This window comes from Acipenser ruthenus, chromosome 13, assembly GCF_902713425.1.
Source record: "Acipenser ruthenus chromosome 13, fAciRut3.2 maternal haplotype, whole genome shotgun sequence".
Lineage (NCBI taxonomy): Eukaryota > Metazoa > Chordata > Actinopteri > Acipenseriformes > Acipenseridae > Acipenser > Acipenser ruthenus.
The window spans coordinates 39,106,471-39,129,454 of record NC_081201.1 but is presented as its reverse complement, the minus strand read 5'-3'; the positions used below and the strand labels follow the sequence as shown (position 1 = coordinate 39,129,454).

Below are 22,984 nucleotides of genomic sequence, written 5' to 3'. Positions count from 1 at the left end.
GGCAGCAGATTCCATTAACGAGTTCCTATGTTTTTTAATGCAGTCTTTGCTTCATGCATCAATACCAGTGTACTGCTTACTAGAGCCCAACAGCAAAATACCTCAAAGAAGCCTTATTGTATTCAATACCACACAAGCTTAATTGTAATGGTTCTTTTAAAAAGTGACCATTTTGGTGTTCTTTTTGAGGATGCTTGTTTGACATTACATTGCCGGCATCCACATGGGCCATGGCTCTGAATTGGTACAGTCTGTGGAACCTGCAGATCAGATAGGCGCGCCGAGTCTTTCAGAGCACTATCATGCATGCCAAAGTCTTCCAAGACAGCCATCATCTCCTTGGGCATCTAGACTGTAAACTCTGCAGATTACCTTGTCATTATACAGCAGTGCGCACATTTATTACAACACCCCAGTGCTTCTGTAGTTTTGATTTGTTGTGCATATGAAATCAAACCACTGTACTGAAAATCTTAGAAAACTGTCCAAATAGGCAAATAAGTGATTGTCAAATTTAAATGATGACTTTAATAGTCCACACCTGCAATTCATTTAAAATAGTAAGAGAAAAGGAACACTTAGCCACAAACGGTAAGGTGCATGCGACTTTTTAGAAGTGGTTTAAGATGCCTGATTAAAGCACAAAGTGGTCTAACATTTTTTTACCCAAGTGCCTATTGTTTCTCTATCACTGATTACTGACTGAAAATAGAAATTCTCACATTCAGATGTTTTCATGCAGGTAGGTATATAAATGATGGACATGGCAAATCTTGAGATGTTGTAATAAATGTGCTACTGTACTACTGTATATTCCGAGGATCCCAGACCTCTGAAGTCCATTCCGGTGTGAGCAGAGAGCAGTGCCTGCAATGTGTTTTATTAACAAGGCTTCCACGTTCCCTACATTACATGGTTTTCATGAAGGAAATACACTGAAAGGAGCAGTTTGTACTCTGCTTTGACCAAAGTGAGTCTATCTTAGCTTATGAAATATGTCAGATGCTGACGTCTGTTGGCCGGTTTAGCGCTATACCTGTAAGCAGGTGCTTTAGCTCATGAAATACTTCATATTCTCTTTGTGTATTCATCAGCACTCTTGGACAACCCCTTGCGGTGAAAAATTATTCTTTAAGTTTACGGAAGCATGCATCAATGTATACAAGTATACAGTACATGATTCGTGTGATTAGTTTTCAGTCGATTTCTGGTTGTTGATGGTAAAGTGTACTGTACATGCACTATATTTTACTGTGTATGGACCCGTCACTAATTCTCTACAGGGAATTCAGAGCACTGTATTAATAAGGGCCACATGCTTGCTCCTCACAGTGTATATTACCTTCATGAATAGCTCCAGTTTGTGTGTGTGTTTCAAAGATACATTTTCCTTGTAACTTACTTCCTCTCTGTATGTCTCCCCAGGCAAAAGTAGACAATGAGATCCTTGATTATAAGGACTTAGCTGCAATCCCCAAAGTCAAGGCAATTTATGACATTGAGCGCCCAGATTTGATTACCTATGAACCCTTTTACTCAATCACCGAGGAGAGCCAGGAAAGGCAGAGTCTGGGAGAGGTAATTCACCTTTTGCCAGCTCTTTTTTTGCACAGCTGATTTCCTGGCATTTCTTTGATCCTCCCAATGATACAGATAACACAGCCTGGGATTTGCATGGAGTTCTCCCAGCATACTATGTGTAATGTACTACTTCAAAGTTGATTCATTGATATGCAGAGTCCACAGGTAAGTACAGTAACATGTGACTCTTACATGTGCCCTGATATCACCAGGTGCAGCCTGTGAGGATGACTTCTGAAAACCTTGGACTCTGACGCCTGGTTCATATTTTATATTTCACCTGGGTGGCAGAGCTCTTTACATGTATTCAGGTGGATGTAACACCATACGCCTAATGAATTAGTTAGTAAGAGTGCATGTTAAATTAAGCTTGTGCTTAATAAAAGATACATCTTTTATTGACAGCCTCAGCCCCCTAAACATGACAGATCACCCATGCCGGAAGAACGAGTAAGTTGGTTCTGTGCTCTGAGAACAAATATAATCAACTAACTCTGTAGTGTTCTGCATGCGTCTGACTACAGTCAATTAAAACTCATTTCTAGAGGAACACTTTTGATTTAATTCGTGCTATATTTTATTCTATGAACTAGGAATCCCTGCAAGTAATACGATGTGAGTGTTGTCTCCCATTCTAGATGACACGACTCATGCGATCAAAATGTATATCATTTATATTAAATGGCACATTTATTTACGTCATTAATCTGTTTCAAACTAACCCTTAAATGCAATTCAGATTGACAAGGATGTGTTCTGTTCCACGTCCTAGCAGTCCTTCTTTCCAATGAGCACTTAATCAAACAATTCTCGAAAACCCGCTTCTACACTTTACTTCCGATGTCATCGTCACTCTCTAATCATCACAACTCCACTTTCGTTGACAGCCCCAGAGTCCTAGTAGCGACAGCTCACCTAGGTGCAGTGAAACAGTAAGTCAGCAACAAGCATGAATACTGAAACTCATAACCAAACTTGTTGTTCTGGAATTGCTCTGGGTTCTGTAGTAAAGGAGCTGGTGAACGTACTAAAAGCTTATATCACTAACAGTGGTGATGGGATGGTAAGAAACGCATCATGTGCTGGAATGGCAGGATTTAAGATGAAGTTTACAGGAGGTGGTGGCAAAAGCAAGAATAAAAGTGAAAAAAGCACTTCCTTGCATTTTGCGTCTTTCTTGACTTATTAATTAGTAATATCGGCATGCCAGGTTCTTTCTTCCAGACAATCTAGCACACGTGGATCAACTGGCATGGCTGTGTCATGATAAACTTGTTACGAGCTGCCTTCTAGTGAAAAGCTGCATTTTGCAAGAGTGCCACCTGCTGTCAGTTACTAAATACTGAAAGTCCAACAAAAAAAAACATTTGGCAGGCTTGTGGGCGTATATAATCGCTGAAACCACTTGGTAGTCAAGGTATTCCTGTTGCAGATATAAACGCATTGTTAAAAAAACAAAGCTATATATTTCAGAAACCTGGCCGTCTTGGCAGTTGCTATAGTTACTATTGTCCTAAATTCTTACTCTCTATCCAGTTCCTTACACTTGCGCTGTGTATTGTGGTAAAACACCCAAGCTGCATATATAGTATTCTGATAAAGCCATATTCTCAGTGTATTCTTCAATGATTTAGAGGCTCAGCTGGTTGTAATCTAGAAAGCCATATTCACTAGACAGGGGTTTTCACTGCGCTGTGGGCTAATGTTATTCCAACTAACGTCTTTCCATCTTAAACCCTTACTCAGCTTTCCTCTTCCTTTGATGGGATGCAACTGTGCTGTACTGTATAATAATGAGATCATTCCCTTTAAATTAATATGTTTTGTTTTTTCCTTAAAACAAAACATATTAATTTAATGTGTTATGCTTTTTTTCTTTTTTTCTTGTATATCATGTATTATGCATTTCTCTGTATTTAAAGTATTATGAATTTTCTTGTTGTTACTGCATCTTGTAAAGTACTTTCTGATGGTGGTCTGCTATGAAAGGTGCTCTATAAAATAAAGATTGATTGATTGTTTGATTGATTAAAAAAAAAAGCTAAATTATAAAAGAAATAGTTAAAAAAAAACAATCCTGTAAAATGTAATATGGTGACCTGAATGATTAACTGGTTTTGTCATGAGGAAACAGACTATTTAATATTTTTTTTTCTTTCAGTCTCCAAGGACGCTGTCCCCTACACCATCCGCAGAAGTGAGTAACAGAAGCAAAGTGCAATAATACTAGAATAGAGAACAATGATGCAGACAATGGATTTCCAGGAAATGGCTGCTAGGACCTCACCTATCAGCTGTATGCTGTGCCAACATCAGCTGTGTGGTGAAGGCCACACAGTAATATCTGATGAAGAAATGTCTTGCAATTGTTTGTAATAATCTTTGGCCCATTTGCTATCCAAAGCAGTGTCTGCCCCCACTGTTATATATATATATATATATATATATATATATATATATATATATATATATATTCAAACTCCGGTTTTAAGAATAATACTGTTGGTAAAACGTTCTTCCTTTCTGGTAATCTCAGGGTTACCATGACATGCGGGAGCGAATGATCCACAGATCCACGAGTCAAGGATCAATCAGCTCTCCGATCTACAGCCGTCACAACTACACACCCACCTTGCCCCGCTCCCCCCAGCACTTTCACAGACCTGGTGAGTGCATGCAGGCCTCCGTATTGGAATACAGTGTGTGGGCTTCGGTCATTCATACCAAATACAATTCCATGACTGGTGTTTGTCGTTTGTAATTGTTTTACAGTCTTGTGCCTGTATTAAAGTTTTTTAGTGTGCTAATGTCCTTCCTGGCAGATATTATTTCTTCAAAGGCCTTGAAACAAAGACAGAAAAAAGCTTTTGGGAAGCGTTCAATATAAATACCATTTTGAAAGTTGCAATACTATTGGTGCTGTTTTTAAAAGAGATAACGTTTAGCTTGTATTTTGAAGCAGTGGTCTGCTGTGTATGCAGTGTTTTTAAAAGAGATAACATTTAGCTTGTATTTTGAAGCAGTGGTCTGCTGTGTATGCAGTGTTTTTCTTAGCATATTTACTGCTAGGCATAACTCAATTGTAGCCATATAAATTAGCATGAGTATTTTGAGAAGCTGGTGAAAACAGTAAGATAAGATCATGTATTTGGGATTTGCTGTTATATAAAATCGAAACACAGTGTCAGCTGGCTGAAATGAACACCATGAAAAGCTCACACCCAGACAATGGCTAAAGCTAAAATGCAGACCCTGACCGCACTCCTTTCTAAAACAAGGCTGGGAAACCCTCCTTATTGGTTATTTTACTTTGTGTTTCGTGCCCTTCTTTAACCCTTTCTGTATTACCAGTTACCTTGCACTTTATCCTTGTTTCTTTCTACTTGCTTTATAGTTGCTGAACAGTTTGTGCTTTGTTTCCTTTGGGGCGTTCTCTCTCTCTTCTGTCTCTCTCCCCCCTCTCTCTCTCTTTCTCTCTCTCCCCCTCTCTCTTTCTGTCTCTCTCCCCTCCCTCTCTCTGTCTCTCTCTCTCTCTCTCTCTCTCTCTCTCTCTCTCTCTTTTCCTGGTTTCCTTCTCATGTCTGTTTTCCTTGCTTCCATCCTCCTCCTGACCCCATGACCCCTTGCTGCTGCAGAGCTGCTCTCTTCTCCTGCAGTGCAGCGTCTGCCCTACCTGCACACTAGCAGTTTCAGCTCCAGCCACAATGACTCCCGCCCCACCTCCCCATTCCGACACCACTTCATCCCCCATAATAAAGGTAAGGAGCAAGGCCTCTCAAGCTACCAGCGCCGTCTCTTTAATCAGCTTCCAAGCTCCGACACACCAGAATAATATGAAAACCAATAGACAGACAGGCAATTTGTTGTTCGGTATCACATGCTGCAGTGGTGCTGCAGATACAAAATAGGCATCTGAAGCACAAACCTGTACTATTGGGATGATGTTTATTTAACAGATTACAAAGCAACCCCACACACAACCTCTGAGTGTCCAGATAGTCAGGAACACTGGTCTTGATTTGAAGATTTGAAACATTGTGTTTAAAGTTAAGTATCCTTTAGATCACAGGACATTAATAACCATGAAATGCCATTGTAATACACAGGTGCACATGGTAACTAATTACATTAGGTAACAAGATGATCACAAGGCAATTTCCATGTAATTATGCATAAGTTACTGTGTAAAAGCAGGAACATTGGTTATTACCTAGTTATTCAAATGTAATTGCATGTAATAACATAGCTAGGAGTTCCCACCAGTTACAATGGCTAAGGGCCAGGTTGACCCCTGAGGACTCCTTGTTGACCTCAAGCTTATCTTGGGGATCTTTAAACATGTTACCCCACATTAATACCACAACAGACCTAGAGCACTGACCGTGCTTGTACATGTAAGAAATCTTAAAACATGTGCTGCTTTAGGTGAGCGAGTGTCTTTGGAGATAGCGATACATTTCGTCAGATTGCTGTAACCTAGAAAACTTGGCAATGCTTTTTATCCATTAAAGTATAATAAAGTAACTGGTTGGTATTCAGGTGCTACTAAAAGTGGACGTTTCTGAATCAGTGTTGTGAAAGTTTGCTGTAATCTGTAATAACATCCTGGCATGCAAAAAACTCAGAGGAGTAATTGTTCATTGGACTACAATCTTCAATGTAGTTTCTATTTTAAAGATTGCACACTATCAATACAGTCTATGCACATATCAATCATCTCCTGGCACGCATGAATATGTGGGTTTCATCAATACAACACAATGTAACACATGTATATAGAGACTTCAAGCAAAGCCACATTTTTAAAAACTCGCTGAAAACTTCGGATTCTCATAAGCAGAACACGTTCAAGTTGAGACATGTACTTCAATTTCAATGCCTGCCCCTGTCCCTTAACCTTACCCTGACCATTACCCTTTTATGATGCTCATTCTGTGTGGTTCTATAGAACAGGAGGAGCCAACAGATACCGCTGATATTATGAAATCAAAAACAGCAAGTTTGCATTCCAGCCAGTTAGAGACGGCTACTGGATAAGGAAACATGAATTAATCTCAGTACTGGAGCAACATAATAACTGAGAATGCTGTCAAGTCTTAAAACTTTTGAAGCTACCGTTACTACTAACGCCTCAAACAGGTCCCAGTTCTCAACGTTACATGTGCATTACAAATGTGCGTTTCATTGAGCAAGAGTAACTGTGCAAGTTTTATGTAGAAAAATGCACTAGACCACTTTTTTAAATGTCTTATTTCCCTTATCATTCTCCTTTTTGCAGCATGCATTTCTGTTGCTTTTTCTTTTTCCCTGTAACATTCACCGATTTCTCCTCCCCTTCCTTGCAGCTTCTTTCTTTATAGGTATGTTATGGCCCGGCCTTGGTTTGCACGTGTCTGTCTGTCTGTCTGCTGCTTGCTGTTGCAAAGGCGTTCTCAGTCTTTCTCGGGACAGCGTGCATGGCGTGATTGTGGGTCCCTGCAACTTGAACAAAATGATTTTGAGTCTGATACCCCGGCAGGTTAACACACTTCTTTTCAGTTCTTCAGTTTTCTAAATACAGGTATTCAATAGATGGTGGACTTTCTATTCTTATGACTGATTTTAGGGAGAATGCTCTAGTGAATTGTGTAAGGTCCATAATTATTATTATCTTCACTTACCTTTGACTCAGTTGAAACAGAATGTAAGGATATTATTCGGTCTCTTCAAGAATGCATTGTCATGTATTATTAGTGATGGGTTTGTGTTTAAGTTTAAGATCAGTTGTGGACTACATGAGTGGATGTATTAATGTTTTTTTTTGTTGCAGTACATTTAACATTTAAAAAGTGCACTGTTATTAAACAAAAAGTCAACAAATGAATATTGTGAGTTTGTGAGGTAAACTCATTTTCATGAAGTCAAGTTGCATGTACCCATGGGGTTGCACATTAGTTTCTTATGCAGCATTGATACTATAAACCAGTTACTTGTAACAAGCATGCGTTGTTGTACAATTAGATGCTTTTAACCATTTATCTGCATGAATCACATGCTGCTTCACAATCCCTATGCTTCAGGAAATCTGAGTTTCTCAAACAGAGTCACACTTTTATGCACAGTGAATGGAAATAACAGTTTTCAAACCTGTCATGCCGTGTCAGCAAAGTTGGGGTCTTTTTGTTTTGACTTTTCTTGTTTGTTGATTTCTCTTTTGGTTTGTGTTTTTTTGGTTGTTGATTTCTCTTTTGGTTTGTTGATTTCTCTTTTGTTTGTTGATTTCTCTTTTGGTTTGTTGATTTCTCTTTTGTTTTTTTGGTTGTTGATTTCTCTTTTGGTTTGTTGATTTCTCTTTTGGTTTGTTGATTTCTCTTTTGGTTTGTGTTTTTTTGTTTGTTGATTTCTCTTTTGGTTTGTTGATTTCTCTTTTGTTTTTTTTGTTTGTTGATTTCTCTTTTGGTTTGTGTTTTTTTGTTTGTTGATTTCTCTTTTGGTTTGTGTTTTTTTGTTTGTTGATTTCTCTTTTGGTTTGTGTTTTTGTTTGTTGATTTCTCTTTTGTTTTTTTTTTTGTTGTTGATTTCTCTTTTGGTTTGTGTTTTTGTTTGTTGATTTCTCTTTTGGTTTGTGTTTTTTTGTTTGTTGATTTCTCTTTTGGTTTGTGTTTTTTTGTTTGTTGATTTCTCTTTTGGTTTGTGTTTTTTTGGTTGTTGATTTCTCTTTTGGTTTGTGTTTTTTTGGTTGTTGATTTCTCTTTTGGTTTGTGTTTTTTTTATGTTGATTTCTCTTTTGGTTTTGTTTTTCTCTTTTGGTTTGATTTTTTTTTCTGCTGTATCTTTTCTCATTTTGTCCCGTTCTTCTCATTGGAGGCAATGAGCCGTCCAGCGGTCGGAATTCCCCTCTCCCCTTACGGCCCGACAGCCGCCCTCTCACTCCGACTTACGCACCGAACCTTAAACATTTCCATCTTCCAGGTAGGATCCGGCGCGTCTCCATGTGTCGCTAGGTCTCCTTGTCTCACTCTGTTTTTGTCTCCATCCACAATCACTGTGTTGTTTTTTTTTTCTTTTGCCGGGGTGCAAATCAAAATCTCACACCAGCACTAAACGCCTTCTGACCAACAAGCTTCCAAGCCAAAACCCCAAAGGGTTTAGAAAAAAACTGAATACTAAGTTCAATCAGTTGCGGTCCACTGTTGTGTCCGCCCCCCCCCCCGTTCATGTGGTTGAAGCAACATATGTTACATACACACACACACACACACACACACACACACACACACACACACATACATACAACTGTGAAGAAAGAGGAACAGTAGAAATTATCGGGCAGGTTACCTGTGGAATCTTACCTATTTTAGTATTATTTTATGCTTACATTTATGAAATTATAGGTTATTCATTTCACTAACTGCCATTAATAATTTATATTTAAGACACAATAAAGAGTTATAATACTGTATATATGTTATTATTGTGACCTAAATAGAAACAAATTGATTCATGATGTGTAAACCACTTGGCTGACTGTGTTAAATCCACATTCTTGTCTCGGTTCTCTAAACCTCAAACTTTTTCAGGAAATGCAACCATTTAAATCAGCACTCTTTTGGCATCAATGTAGATGTGTTGTATCGCTGAGCTTTTTGGTGCTTTTTTAGTGCCACAGTTTCAGATCTCTATCTCAAAACTCATATTTAAATATGTCTAGACAACATTAAAAAAAAGAATGCATCCGGCCTCTGGGGGAATAGAGACACTGTAAATGCTCAAGCCACACTGCATTCCACAGACAAGTGCTAAACATTAGAACTGCAATGGCATCTCAGCTACGCACTCATGGGGAAGAAAACCTTGAGTCATACGCATCTTTTTATTACCTGTATGCAACTCACAAGCTGGTACAGCTTTTTGAAAAATGAATGGCAGAGATTCATATGCAAACTGGACAGAGATTGCAATCTGTCTGTTTAACACCGAGGAATGCTGCAAGCCTTCCAAACTAACCTTCATCGCTCTAATCCTCTCTGATGACTGTCAGGTTGTTCTTGATGAAAGTGCAGTATGGCAGGGTCAGAGTCAGGTGTAGCATGCACCTTTTCACACGTGATGTAGTGGAAAGATGTTTAGCATGTTTAACTGTCCTGTACCCGCAGTGCGTGCTCGCAACAGGCTTCAGATGTATCCAGTAGTAGACTGTACGTGGGTTTAGGAAAGCTTTGTTCAACAAAGAACGCGTGGAATGTTTTGTAAAATATGCGGTGAAGTGCAGTCCCTGTTTATCTTTTGTCTGTTTTCTTTTTCCTGTTTTTTCTTCAGTAGAGCTGACTCTTATCAGCTCAGATGTCTGCTCTATTTTTATTTCTTCATGAGACATTTGACTGTCTTTTTGTGTCTGAAGTAAGAATCTGTTCTGTTAAATTAGATTGTTTTTGTTTTTAACATGACAAGATCTTCTGTTTTTCATTTCACAGACCAAGGCATCAACATCTACCGAAAACCACCCATCTACAAGCAACATGGTACAGTCTATTAACCTTTCCTTTTCTAGCTGCCAAATGTGTTGGTGATAACTATTTATTACAAAATCATACAGAATCACTTTTTTTGTATTGAATGATGTTGTTAATTAGCAGGCTTTTTACCCCTTTTTATTTAATTTGATGTTATTGACAAATATGATTTACTTTATTTTTTATTTACTATTTGTTTTGGGTGCTGTCGTTTTAGAATTCAGAATATTAAAACAATTGCTGTGTTGAAAAAGTTACTGGGCAATATATCTTGCCGGTAATAAAAATGGATCATTCTCCAACAATACAATTGATACTCATTCCCAGTGATAAATCTCCTGTCAGAAATCAGAGCAAGTTCTTACTGTGCGTTAAAGATCAGAAGCAACACACAAATACTGGAATTTCAAAAGCGAGTGTCTTCATTTTTTAGGGATGTGTACAGATAGCTAGGCTATACTAGCAATTAAAACAGTTAAGACAGGAAATTGACAGCGTGAGGGTGCCTATTTGAAACGGGAAGCTTCTTATCTCGCAGAAGAAAAAATTCCAGCTGTAAAGCTGTTCTTCTTTTGAATGGGGCAGGGGGTGTGGTGAATGTAACCTAGCAACCAGTCACTTCCTACTGCCTCACATGCTCTTCTCAGTACACAGAAAAGGCATGTTTTTTTTTCTTCCCTTTGAAACATTTTCTGTAAGGAAAAACGCTGACAGGTTTGACAGTTGTACAAGTTCCTGGAGTTTTTCTCTGGAACCCTTAGTTTTTGGAGGTTCTCTAAAGCCCATGTGGCTGATTTGTGGGGACATTGCCCACTTCATAGTTGTACTCTTTTGCATTGTGGTTAAGACGCTTGCCTGCGGTGCACGGGGTCGCTGGTTCACACCCAGCTTCCACCCTGCTATATTACCATCATCTCAAAAGCATACTCTGGTTTACATTAATGAAAAAGAACATTAACATACTGTATGTTTGTCTCTCTGGGCCCTCAATGGGTTTTTTTAAAATACTGAATACAGTGATTTTAATGTCACTTGAAATCTTACAAATCCATAACCCATTCATTTGCGCTTTGTTTTGTGCATTATATGGTTTGTTTTCTTCCCATTCTTTTTGTTTAGTTTTTTTAATATTGTGTCCTCCCAGGGCTCCCGAGTGGTGCATCCAGTAAAGGCGCTCCGCATGGAGTGCAGGATGCACCCTATAGCCTGGAGATTGCAGGTTCAAATCCAGGCTATGTCACTGCCGACCATGACCAGGGGTTCCTAGGGGGCGACGCACAATTGTCCGAGTGCCGTCCGGGTAGGGAGGGCTTAGGTCGGCAGGGGAATCCACAGTTCACCATGCACCTGCTACCCCTGTGGCCGATAGGGCACTAGTGGTTCTGCAGTGTCATCAGATCTGTGTTCTCCTCCGACACTACAGGTCTGGTGGCTTCGCTGTGGATCCACAGTGCGATAAATGACGGCTTGAACCGGGATACAAATAATAATTGGGCATTCCAAATTGGGGAGAAAACCGGGGTAAAAAAAATAAATAAATATTGTGTCCTCCCTCCCATTAACATTTGATTGTGTACCATTTCACCATAACAGTGTCGACATGTAAGTACTGTTTGAAGTCATGCTCTTTAACCCTTTAACAACTGGAATCTGAAAATGAGTCATTGTACTCTGACTTTCTTAACAGAACTGCAAATAATATATAAATCTTTCTTTGCGTGCGCACTTGACTTCCCCTCCCTATTTACCAGAACTTCTTATGCAGCCATATCTTGCAAGGCTTCTGTTTCTATGAACAGCATTCGCATGACCATATCCCTGCAGTCAGGCTGCACTCAAACAGAATCCATTGCATTTGCTATAACTAGGCCGAGAAATAGACCCTCGGGTGATTGCAAGCTGATTTGCATATCTGTGTGGCTGGGACTTGCTAGGGCATTTTTGTAGCAAGAATCATAATAATATAAAAACTTCTAGGTAACACTTTACATTAAGTGTCTCTAATTACTGTGTATTTACATATACTTAGTAAATGCATGTGTACTGACGCATAATTACAATGTTATTATTCATAGTTACAATGTACTTAATGTGTAAATCTTTTTTGCACAGTATATGTAAGTACACACTTGTATCACAAAAGGGTTAGGGTTGGGGTTAGAGTTATATTATCCAAAAAGATTAGCACGGTAAGTACATTAGGGGGTCATTGTCTCTCTTTTAAATAGGGACCTGCAACAGGGGTGACAGTATCTTGACCTTCACACAGTGATTCTATGAAGAGAGATCAGCATATTGATTGGGATTGCAACAACGTCACCAAACGTGCTTTAAAACAAAACTACAAAGAAAAAAACATTCAGTAATGAGTTTAAAAAAAAAATCTCTAATGCTTTAAATTAGTAAAACAACAGCAAATACATTGCAGGTTATTATAAACAATCATAAGCATATTTTTATTGGGGGGGTCAACTTCTATATACCGTATATAAGCCTGAACTGATAGACAAGTTCCCCACTGCCAATCTAGATGCAGCTGTCCAGATCAAGTCTGCAGAGGATATCATCAAGTCTGCCAAGTTCCCAGCAGCCTTCGCTCCCTCCCCTGAAGACACAGCAAAGATTGAGACAGACCACTGGCCTTGCCCACCCTCACTCGCTGCCATAGGTATGATACCACTGTTAACCCAGAGAGAGATGAACTACCTACTTCATGCTGTTCTACTGTGGGGCAGAACATACACCCCACTGAAACACAGAACCAGCGGAGCATGGAACAACATGCATTGCTTCCTCAATCATTGTATTAACATACACCCCACTGAAACACAGACCCAGCGGTATGTTGTATAGTTGCCCTAATTGTGCTACAGTATAGTTTTACTGTAGAGTGCTATAGTACGTTTTCATATTGGTAAAACTAGCTGTGATCGCATGACTTCTTCCAGTATTCTCTTCCTGATATTCATGTGTGTAGTAGTAGTTGTATTGGTACTAATCAGTTCCATGTTTTTTTTGTGGTTTGGAGAGCAATTGTGAATGACTTTCAAACAGGGCTCTTTCCAAATCCAGTATTTTTCATTTTCAATGTATGTCGCTCCCTGTATTGCCCCTCAGGTGCTGATACTGTGTTTGTGCACTGTTGCCCATTAAAATGACAGTAAGGCATTGGTCTCTTCATTATGTTGTGTCTTTAACATTCCAAACACATGTTAAAAAAACATGGGCCATGGCTAAAGGAAATGGTTCTGTGCAGCGAGAGACAGATAAGGGGGTCTAGGGGGTTATATTTTTTCAAAGAAGAGTTTAACCACAATGAGCATTGTTTGGATGACACAACTACCAGCAACCAAAATAAACTACAATTCCTGTTCCGTCCCAAATGATTCTGTTGTGAGAGTGTTCACTTCACTGACGTGTTTCTGATTGCGAAACGAACCCCCTCCAGGACATGACACGCGGCGGCGCTCGAGAGAGGAGGAGGAGGAAGAAATGCAGAAGCGCAGGCAGATTCAAGAAGAACATCTCAGCAAGGTATTGCTCTTTCACTTCCAGAACTGGAGCTGATCACTGTCATCGCTGAGCGCTGATTTTATGACCCACTCGTTGCTTTTGAATACCATGTTTGACCATTTAGGGCAGCTATGACACGTATGCAGTGTGCAGCATGTGTCACCATGTGCGCCTGGTCCATCGGGCACCGTTCATTATATTATAATGTACTTTGTAGTATGTAGTTTGATGGACGGCTGGGTACAAATTCAATCCAATGGAATAGCCTACCAGGTGAAATAGTAGGATCTAAAATACTGGGAAAAGACTAGATTCTGTGCTTTTAAATGAGTTCCTCCCAATAGGGGAGAATGGTGTGTTAACAAGGGACATGTCTTGATGAGCAGAATGGTCTTTTCTCCTTCCCAAGCTTGTGTTCTTCTGTTGAGCATTTAGAGGAGTCAGAATACAATGTTCTTGCTGACTATATCTGTACCTTGAACATGGACTGCCTTGTAGTTGGTTCAGTCTTCTATAGTGATGCCTAAACTCTTGTGGTTTAAAGGTTTTCAAGTGGGCCACAATGTCCACCCCCTAATCCTGTCATGGGATACTATTCCCAACCACATAAATAACATACTTGTTTCTTTCTAGTGTGGGTTGTCAAATCTTACCTTAAAAATGTTTCAGATGCAGTCCGGTTTAGGGAAATTGATATTAAAAGAAGAGATGGAGAAGGAGATGACTCAAGAACGATACTCCCGAAGCATCTCTGCTCAGCGCTACGACTCTCTGCAGACTGACTCGTGTAAGTCAGGTATGGGAAGCAGATCCAGGCTTCCATTCCATGCTCTCTTCCATCTGCATCTTTATAGAGTGGCAAGAAGCTTTCAAGAAGGAACGAGACACGTGTCTAGGGAATAGATTTATTATTATTATGGATAGTGCACAAACTTAAACTATGAAAGAAATGTGTAAACAATCACCCTAGAATCATATCGTCCTATACAATTAAATATTATTTAAAGTAAAAAAGACATTTTGCAACCATTATCTCAGCTCTTTTTGATATTACAGGTTTATAAGGTTATGGTCCAGTTCTGTGTGCATTCTAGGGTTGGCATAAAAGTGAATGTATGAAGCACCCACACCATTGAAATGGCTTTAAATGGTAATGCAATGCTTTCTTTGCTTTCCCGTATCAGACCAAAAGGCCTCCATGACCGCCTCTCTCCCTGGCTATGGACGGAACGGCCTGCACAGGGTAAGATGTAATCAACTGAAAAACCAACTGACAGCGTGCAAAGAGGAATAGGAAATCAAGCAGAGCTAACAGTAACCCTTCAATTCAAGTTCTGTATTTTGTGTGTTAGAATAAAGGGGTAGATGAAGGCTTGTGTCCATCCGTCTGTATATCAAACATTTTCACATCATCATACTTACGGCTCTAATTATTTACAACCCTGGTGGGGGATAGCCGTCTTAATACTTGCTTTTGTAGGGCACACTGCCACCTGTAAATGTTTTATCCACGAATATAATCACATCATTACTGACAATTACAGTATTGTCTTTCTGTGCCCTGCAGCCACAGTCTACAGATTTTTCTCAGTACAACAGCTACGGGGATGTCTGTGGAGGTCTCAAAGGTAAGAATCTGTTACATTGGGATACATTCTGTTCTGTTAATATTATGTGCAATCTTCTCTAATTAAGTGATAGCTATAGGGAGCATCAATTTACAAGGAGGTATTAAGTCTTCCAAGTGGATATCTGAAACCACTGCCTGTCACCTAGTAATCAATGCAAATAATTACAAAGATAATAAGCCTTTCGCATTTAAGGTATGCAAATCATTAAATTTATGATGTGTAATGCGCCTTACTTCTAATAATCTCTTTTTTCCCCTGTTTTTGTCTCTTTCAGAGTTCCAGGTATGTAATGAATAATCTGTCTGGCACATGCTCTTGCATGTGTAATGAATATAAACTATAGAGGCATGTTGCCATGTATAATGATATGCAAATTAGGCTATCCACTCAGGGCAACAGCCAATATGCTTCACAGAGGAGTTTAAAACAGCGTGTAAATAGGAGCAGCTCATATTCCCTCTGTTAGTCTGGTTAGGTATGTAATGGAATATGATTTGTTTCTCATTCCTATGGAAGTCTTTTATTTTTTGAAACTGTGATCTGCTGTTGATAACTATAGCTATGATTAATATAACAGCATCTCTTATTATAGGATATAACACTATCTTTTAACAATGAAATAAGGGTAAAGACTACTGCTCTATTGTATCGTGCTTAGATTTATTACAACAACAGTATGAAGGAGCAAAATGTTTAACGTGGACCAAAATAAATATCACAGCTTAAAGGAATGTTTCAGTATTTATTCATGTAAAAATAATTAAAATAAAAACAGATAAAAAGAACTAGATAAAAACTGTGACTAAAATAACAATTTGAGATGATGTCTATATTATTTGAAAGAAAATGTAACAAGAAAACAAACAACCTGTATTGCATGTGATATGTGTGTTCTGTTCTGTAGCCCATTCAAGATGGACACGCACCTGTTTCAAGAATGGACAGGGGAGTCTCTATGCCAAATATGTTGGAACCAAAAGCAAGTATTTAATTTCTTTATATTGTCATAAAAGAAAGAAAGAAAGACCTGTAAAACAAGGGCTGATTTCTGAAATAGACCTCTTGAGACAAATGAAGTTAAGTATTGATCAATGATAACTGAAATACTGGATTACTGTGACTCACTAGTGGCAGCATTCCTTAATCCAGGATTGCATCTTGGTGCTGCCACTCATAGCTTCTATACCTCCAGTATGCTAGTGTGAATGTGAGGTATGCTGCACAGCATTCTGGCTGATGTGCCATATACATAGTAGATATTTCACTGAATGCAGTGCCGTGTGTGTTGTGTTTGTATTGGACCCTATTCAGAAGAGTGTAAGGACTGTGAAGACTTATGATTTATTTTAAGAACTGTTTATTTCCTTAGATTAAAGAGTGTTTTGAAAAGTGAAAATGAGCTTCCCTTTGTCAAACAGTTGAGAAAAAACTCTTCCAAAACATTTCTGTAACAGTCCTCAGAATGAATATGGCCCAGTGTCTCAAACTGAATTCAGAAGGTAACAGTTTATATTGATTGTTAGAAGCATGTTCCGGTTTTGGATTAATTACAGATCTATAATATTCGTTTTGTCGTGAAATCATTTGAAATCGTTTTTATATACAGTCACTGTGAAAGAAATGTATAACAGAAACCTTTTTTTTAAAAATAGGCATATCCATATGAAATGCTCATGGTAACCAACAGAGGGCGTGTTAAACTGCCGAGAGATGTGGACAGAACAAGACTAGAGGTAAGAAGCAGCAAAAGGAGAAACCTGAACATCTTACGTGTACTGCAGTGCAGAAATGACTGAATCTCATACTGTTGTAGTTTTCTTAGACAAGGAGGGAGTTACGCTTTCCTCATTTGCTCCACATTTGTGACTATCGTGGGAGCCCTGAAATCATGAACTAATGCATTTGTATGTTTTGTAAATGATAATGATAAGTGCAACCAATTGAAGTAGTATGAATCTGCAAAGAAACAACTTGTGTGTAGTTTCTTGATAGTTTTAAACAATCAAAAAGTCTTACATAGATTTGTCTTTCCCCTTTAAAAAAAAAAAATCCTATCAAATGTGCATCAACAAAAGCAGACTATATATACATAAATATATTTAGATTTTAGCAGCAAACGTGGCAACACAAACAGTTTTCTACAGTTGTGCATGAATCATTAGGCTGGCTTGTTTGAATGCAGAGCAGACTGCTCACGGAGCGAATGCTGTGTAAGCAAGCAGACCTGTTGCACAATGTGTTTGTTTGAATGCAGAGCAGACTGCTCACGGAGCGGATGCTGTGTAAGCAAGCAGACCTGTTGCACAATGTGTTTGTTTGAATGCAGAGCAGACTGCTCACGGAGCGAATGCTGTGTAAGCAAGCAGACCTGTTGCACAATGTGTTTGTGTTCCTGGGAGCAGCCCTGTAGATTAGAGCTGGAAAGAGCCGGTTGTTTTTCTCGCGTGGCGCTCGGCTAACTCCTTCTGTGCTTGTTCTTCTCAGCGTCACTTGGCTGCAGACGTTTTCTTCGATATCTTCAAGATGGAAATCCAGGAATTTGATAGGTTACCTCTCTGGAAACGCAATGCAATGAAGAAAAAGGCAAAACTCTTCTGAAAGCAAACAGCGCATGTTTTATTTATAAACACAATGAATATACCACTAGAATACTGTTATATACATGTAGAGGGTTTTTTTGTGAACAACTTCAAAGAAACAAAACAAACCCATGGTTCTGCCTGCGATGAAGAAGAAGGATGCCTTGCTTTAAGAGAGTAATCTGTAGGTTATGAGGGGTAAAGAAGATCATTTATTCCAAAAATATTGACACATTAATTTTATCTATGTGTGTGTGTGTGTGTTTTTGCAATGGCTTTGAATGGAAATTGCTTCCTTTGTATTCTCATTTCATTGGCTGTCCTAATAATAAAAGTGCCCTTTATTGGTAGAACCTCAAGACACTGAATGCTAAGCCAATTACTGCCACAATTCAAACACTCTATGGCTTTGACATAACAGTTCAGGAAGTTTCAAAAGCAGAACATAGAGAGATCTGTAAACCATAAATAGAGGAACAGAGAAAACAGTGCCCAGTGTGATGCATGAAATGAAACTTGCTTTGTTATAACCGCCCACCTGCTTGTAGCTTGCTGTTCTGTGGCTGCTGAATTTTACCGAGTGAGCACGACCGAAATCCCTAGTCTGGCCGCTAGGGGTCAGCATTGTTCAGGAACTTGTTAGGTGCTGATGCAAAGCTGTTCAAGAGGCTTGTTTCATACTGGGCAGCATTGTACTTCCAGTCTCTGGCTGATCCCAATAAAACAAACATGCCAAATGTCACTTGCAAAGACTAAACATTCAAGAACGTATGCAGTCATCCTCTTGTATGTCGTCCTGATGTAGGTTTCCAATGGATAGCAGAAGAAACAACCAAAATACCAAAATCCATTTAAATGGGTACAGGGACTGAGGAGGTTACAAATGTGTAACATACATTTTAATTTGCTCTTATATATATACACATATTTAAATTAGATGTAGAAGTAGATATTCATCTATCTAACTACATAACATGGAAATTTAATGGTTCAATCATATATGGGCTTAATGGGCTTTTACTGCTGGATGCTTCTGCTTGTTTTCCAGCAGGTTCTATGGGACCAATTGGCACTCTGGTTACTATGGTGATGTAAACCACACTCCTGGCCTAGTGACCAGTCACGCCCACAGCCTTCACTGTAGTTATGAATTTCAGACTGCGAATTCCAACACTGGCCACATAGTTTCTCTATTCTAAAGTTTCTTTGACGGTTGTTTTTATGTGGAGACAGTACAGTGACTATAGTGGAATAATATCCATTTTAACCTCATGTAAGCCAAAAAATAAACATTGTATTGAAAAGAAGACGGTTCTACCAGTAAAGAGTTACAAAACCTGTTTCCATTTCAATTAAAAAAGACTGAAAGGGGAGATTGTGTTATATCCTTTTTTTATATAAATATTGTTTTTGGAAGAGAGCGTTTTAATATGTAACAGTGCTACTGAAAATAAAGTGTGCAGCAATTCTTTTTTTTAAATGTTCTGTTCTTTCTGCCCAGCACTGTGAAAGCAGTTCCGCTTTTCAATCTTGGTATTGCTTGAAGAATCTTTTCACTGTGTGCTGAACCTATAAGGCAGGGGTGTCAAACTTAGTTCCTGGAGGGCCGTAGTGTCTTCTGGCTTTCGTTCCACCCAAGCTCTCATTTACTTAATTGGTCTAATTATTTGATTAACTGGACACATTTAACACTTCTCTTCAGGCCTCAAAATGTTTCATAGGTCGTGTACCTTGAATCAAGTGCTTTATTAAAACCATCAACCGTAAAAGACCTTGAAAAATATTAAATACGTCACATTTAACAAATAATTAGATCAGTTATGTTAATTGAGAGCTTAAGTTGGAATGAAAACCAGAAGAGGACTGGAGTTTGACACCCCTGCTATAAGGAATGTATGTAGAACTGCTGTACAGTACAGAACACAATAAAAAGGAGCCTCATGACCCAAGTCAAGGGCCAGCATGTTCACATGTAAGACAGCAAGTGAATGAGCTGATGAACGATGATCACAAAAGTAGCCTTTCAGTCTGTTTTTCCCTTTATGTATACCTTTATCTGTCTTTAAACGCATTTACATGGTGTTTTGAAGAGTTTCTTATGCTGCGAAAATGTATCGAAGTATTAATAAATATCAAAAAAAAAGAGAAAACCATGAGAAAGATTCATTGTTTGCATGTGTAAGATGTTTACAGAGTTGGAGTGTACCGACAAAACATACCATGGTAGAAATTGACACCACCATTTGGGATTATTTAAGGTTCAAAAGAATTGTACTGTGGAAGCATATTTCTGTTGTGAGGGTTACGCCACTCATTTATACACATACAGTATATGATTATGATAATCTGCTTGTCATATTAAGACTGTTGTCACATACAGGTAGTGGACAAAAAAATGGAAACACCAATGTAAAGTCACTTAATAGGGCGCTGGGCCGCTATGGTATCCCGCTCTGTGGAGTTCTCGGCGGACCGTTTTTGATGAAACTGGCTGCTCGCGCACTAGGTTGAAATTTGCAGTCAATTGATCTGCAGTTGCTCGTCTGTTTTGCCTTGCACTTCGAATTAATGAACGGATATCACAATCCTGGAGTATGCGCTTCTACCCACTGTTGCCCTTTGCTGATGATGTCTTTCCCTCAGAGTTCCACGCCGACATCACCTTAGACACCGTTGTTCGTGAAACATCAGCAAGTTGAGCTGTCTTGGTCACTGAAGCTCCTGCCAAACGCGCCCCAACAATCACTCCTCTTTCAAAGTCACTGAGGTCTCCTCTTGCAACCATGCTAGCCATTATTATAGGCAACCAGGCCTGTCCAGCATTTTTATACATGACCCTAAGCATGCTGGGATGTTATTTGCTTAATTAACGCATGAGCCACACCTGTGTGAAAGCCCTTGCTTTCAACCTTTTTTGTCCACTACCTGTATTTTCATTCATAGTGTGGCTGTTATCATTTTAATTGCAAGAAAGCTGCTTTCTCTTAAACTGACATTATGACGAGCCACACATTAAGCAATGCTCATGCTGGTAATCAGAACAGGAGTCTAGAATGACTGCCACTTGTTTTTCATTTTCTTGGGTTCTCCACAGTTGAGAGTCTTCTCACAGATGAGGCTGTTATAAGCAATATGACAAGGGGAACAAGGACTTTTCTCTTATAGGGGCCTTTAACACATAGTGGACTTGCATATGCAGAGTATTGGGTAACACTTTACATCGGGTCATTAATTACTGTGTATTTACATAATAGTTACTTACACATCATTATAATGTTATTATGCATAGTTACAATGCACTGAATCAGGAGGCAGGGTCAGGCCTGGGGGTGGGGGGGTCTCTGTCTGGACTCATTGGTTGCTTTAAAGAGGTTTGACTGTACAATATAATCCTTTGGGACTCACACGAAGCAGGACCCATGAGAAGACGGGGTTTGAATCCGGAACACATTCTTTTCGCAACCTTGTTCAGTTCTCAGATAGAAGACAGAGTTGGAGGTTCTTGCTGCTATTCCTAACCTGGGTAGAACTTGCTGTACTGAAACGGTGAAAAGCTTCAGTAACCGTAAAGGTGTAAAGGCTTTGACTGCAAGGCACTTTGTTTCCTATTCTCGGATTGCTTTCAGCATAACATCTGCAGCGGAAAACAGAACATACACTCTGACTTCAGCTTGTTAACAGTGTAATATCACATTTAAGAATATGGCAGTATTATATGCTTCGGTATACAGTATAGTGCTAATTAGGTTCATCCTATTGTATGTAGGGTATTAGAAGTTATTCTAGCTTTTAATACTTCTAGCTTTTCCCTCTACCCTCCCGTCTCCATCCTGTCTCCAGGAAACGCATGTGCCAGCTTGTATCTTATTGAAGTACAGTACGTATCACTTGTATTTATTAGTTTGTTTGTTTGCTGGCTTACACAGTGGGGGCCACATTTATTGCATCATCTCATCACCCCATCATTTTTATGTTTAATGATTTATCACCATATAGTTCAACATACATACATTTTTTTTATTATTGTCGTGATTTTATTGAATTCTAACATTTGTATGATTTTCTCTTCATAATGCAAAATTATTAAGTCAGGAAATATACAGTGCATTGTTTATATGGCAAAAATGAAAAAGTAATATGTAAGGACATTCTTCTTCTTCTTCTTATTCTTATTCTTATTCTTCTTCTTCTTCTTCTTCTTCTTATTCTTCTTATTATTATTATTTTGAAGAACGAGTAGCGAATAATAAGTTACTTTTTTCAGTAATGTGCTCAACTCAGTATTTCTTCAAACCCATAGTGAAGTATAGTATAGTACAGTATTTGTTTTTCAAAAAAGGACAAAAATAAAATAAACATTGGTAATTGGATGCTGCCTTTTGAATTGTGCAGTCTTTTTTCAGATGATGTCATGGTATTCCTCCTCCTCACAGGAAAGGTTATTTGCAGATATGTAGGGAGTGAGGGGTGTGACGCAGACTGCATTGCTGGCTCTTAACAATGCCAGTGACCTGGGTGCCTTCTCCTTTCTGAAGAGCGCGGGCATCAGCACTCAAGCACCGTTTTTTAATGCTATTTTTCAGCTATCTTTTCTTTTCTTTCTTTTTTTTAAGCCCAGGAAAGCTCTATAGCTTATCAGAATGCCATATAAAGATATATGTAACATACACCTTTTTAAAACTACAGCATTTTATCAAGCTGTAACTTTTGATGCAGGTATGTTTTTTTTTAAACTGCTAAGTTAATTTGGGAAGTCCGGTTCCTGGTTATACATGATACACGAGTTCTGTGTCAGAAGCCAGGTGCATTCACCTGCATAATATGGAAGGAGCAATTCTTCAGGTTATTTTTTTATTATTTGTTGCATTCAAACTTGATTACAAATAGATGCAAAAATAATTGACTTGACATTAAATACATATCTTGCCAAATGAACGATCTTTGAAAAATCAAACTTTCAAAAATAAATCTTTCACAATAATTAAAAAAAAATACCTTGTGAATACCCAAAAATTAGTCAACCACGGCGAAATTATCTGTGGATAATGATGATCATTTCATACAGTGTGTATCTGAAAAGCACTGCTGGGTTTATCGGTGGTGGTGGTGGGGGGGAGGTTTATCTCATACTATTCTGTTTGTTTCTTATATGTATGCCAGTAAAATTACACTGCCACTACTGGGTTAT

At 38.8% G+C, this 22,984-nt stretch overlaps 1 protein-coding gene across 21 annotated transcripts in view; it reads left to right on the top strand.

Moving 5' to 3' along the window:
* Window positions 1–19,946, top strand: part of LOC117417652 (actin-binding LIM protein 1-like) — an 84,808-nt gene extending 64,862 nt beyond the window's left edge. For 4 of the 21 annotated variants that reach the window (XM_058985370.1, XM_058985366.1, XM_058985369.1 and 1 more), the window contains 15 exons: window positions 1,426–1,578; window positions 1,987–2,031; window positions 2,469–2,513; window positions 3,743–3,778; window positions 4,118–4,247; window positions 5,217–5,339; window positions 6,927–6,941; window positions 8,428–8,532; window positions 10,035–10,082; window positions 12,604–12,741; window positions 13,522–13,607; window positions 14,256–14,382; window positions 14,771–14,829; window positions 15,154–15,214; window positions 15,492–16,195. In XM_058985370.1, the coding sequence (XP_058841353.1) occupies window positions 1,426–1,578; window positions 1,987–2,031; window positions 2,469–2,513; window positions 3,743–3,778; window positions 4,118–4,247; window positions 5,217–5,339; window positions 6,927–6,941; window positions 8,428–8,532; window positions 10,035–10,082; window positions 12,604–12,741; window positions 13,522–13,607; window positions 14,256–14,382; window positions 14,771–14,829; window positions 15,154–15,214; window positions 15,492–15,514 (1,194 nt within the window). In that variant the 3' untranslated portion in view covers window positions 15,515–16,195. Of the gene's footprint in view, window positions 1–1,425; window positions 1,579–1,986; window positions 2,032–2,468; window positions 2,514–3,742; window positions 3,779–4,117; window positions 4,248–5,216; window positions 5,340–6,926; window positions 6,942–8,427; window positions 8,533–10,034; window positions 10,083–12,603; window positions 12,742–13,521; window positions 13,608–14,255; window positions 14,383–14,770; window positions 14,830–15,153; window positions 15,215–15,491; window positions 16,197–16,869; window positions 16,951–17,701 lie in introns of those variants that run through there. The other 17 variants (XM_058985374.1, XM_058985375.1, XM_058985379.1 and 14 more) reach the window with 14 other exon arrangements.
* The last annotated feature ends 3,038 nt before the right edge of the window (window positions 19,947–22,984 follow it).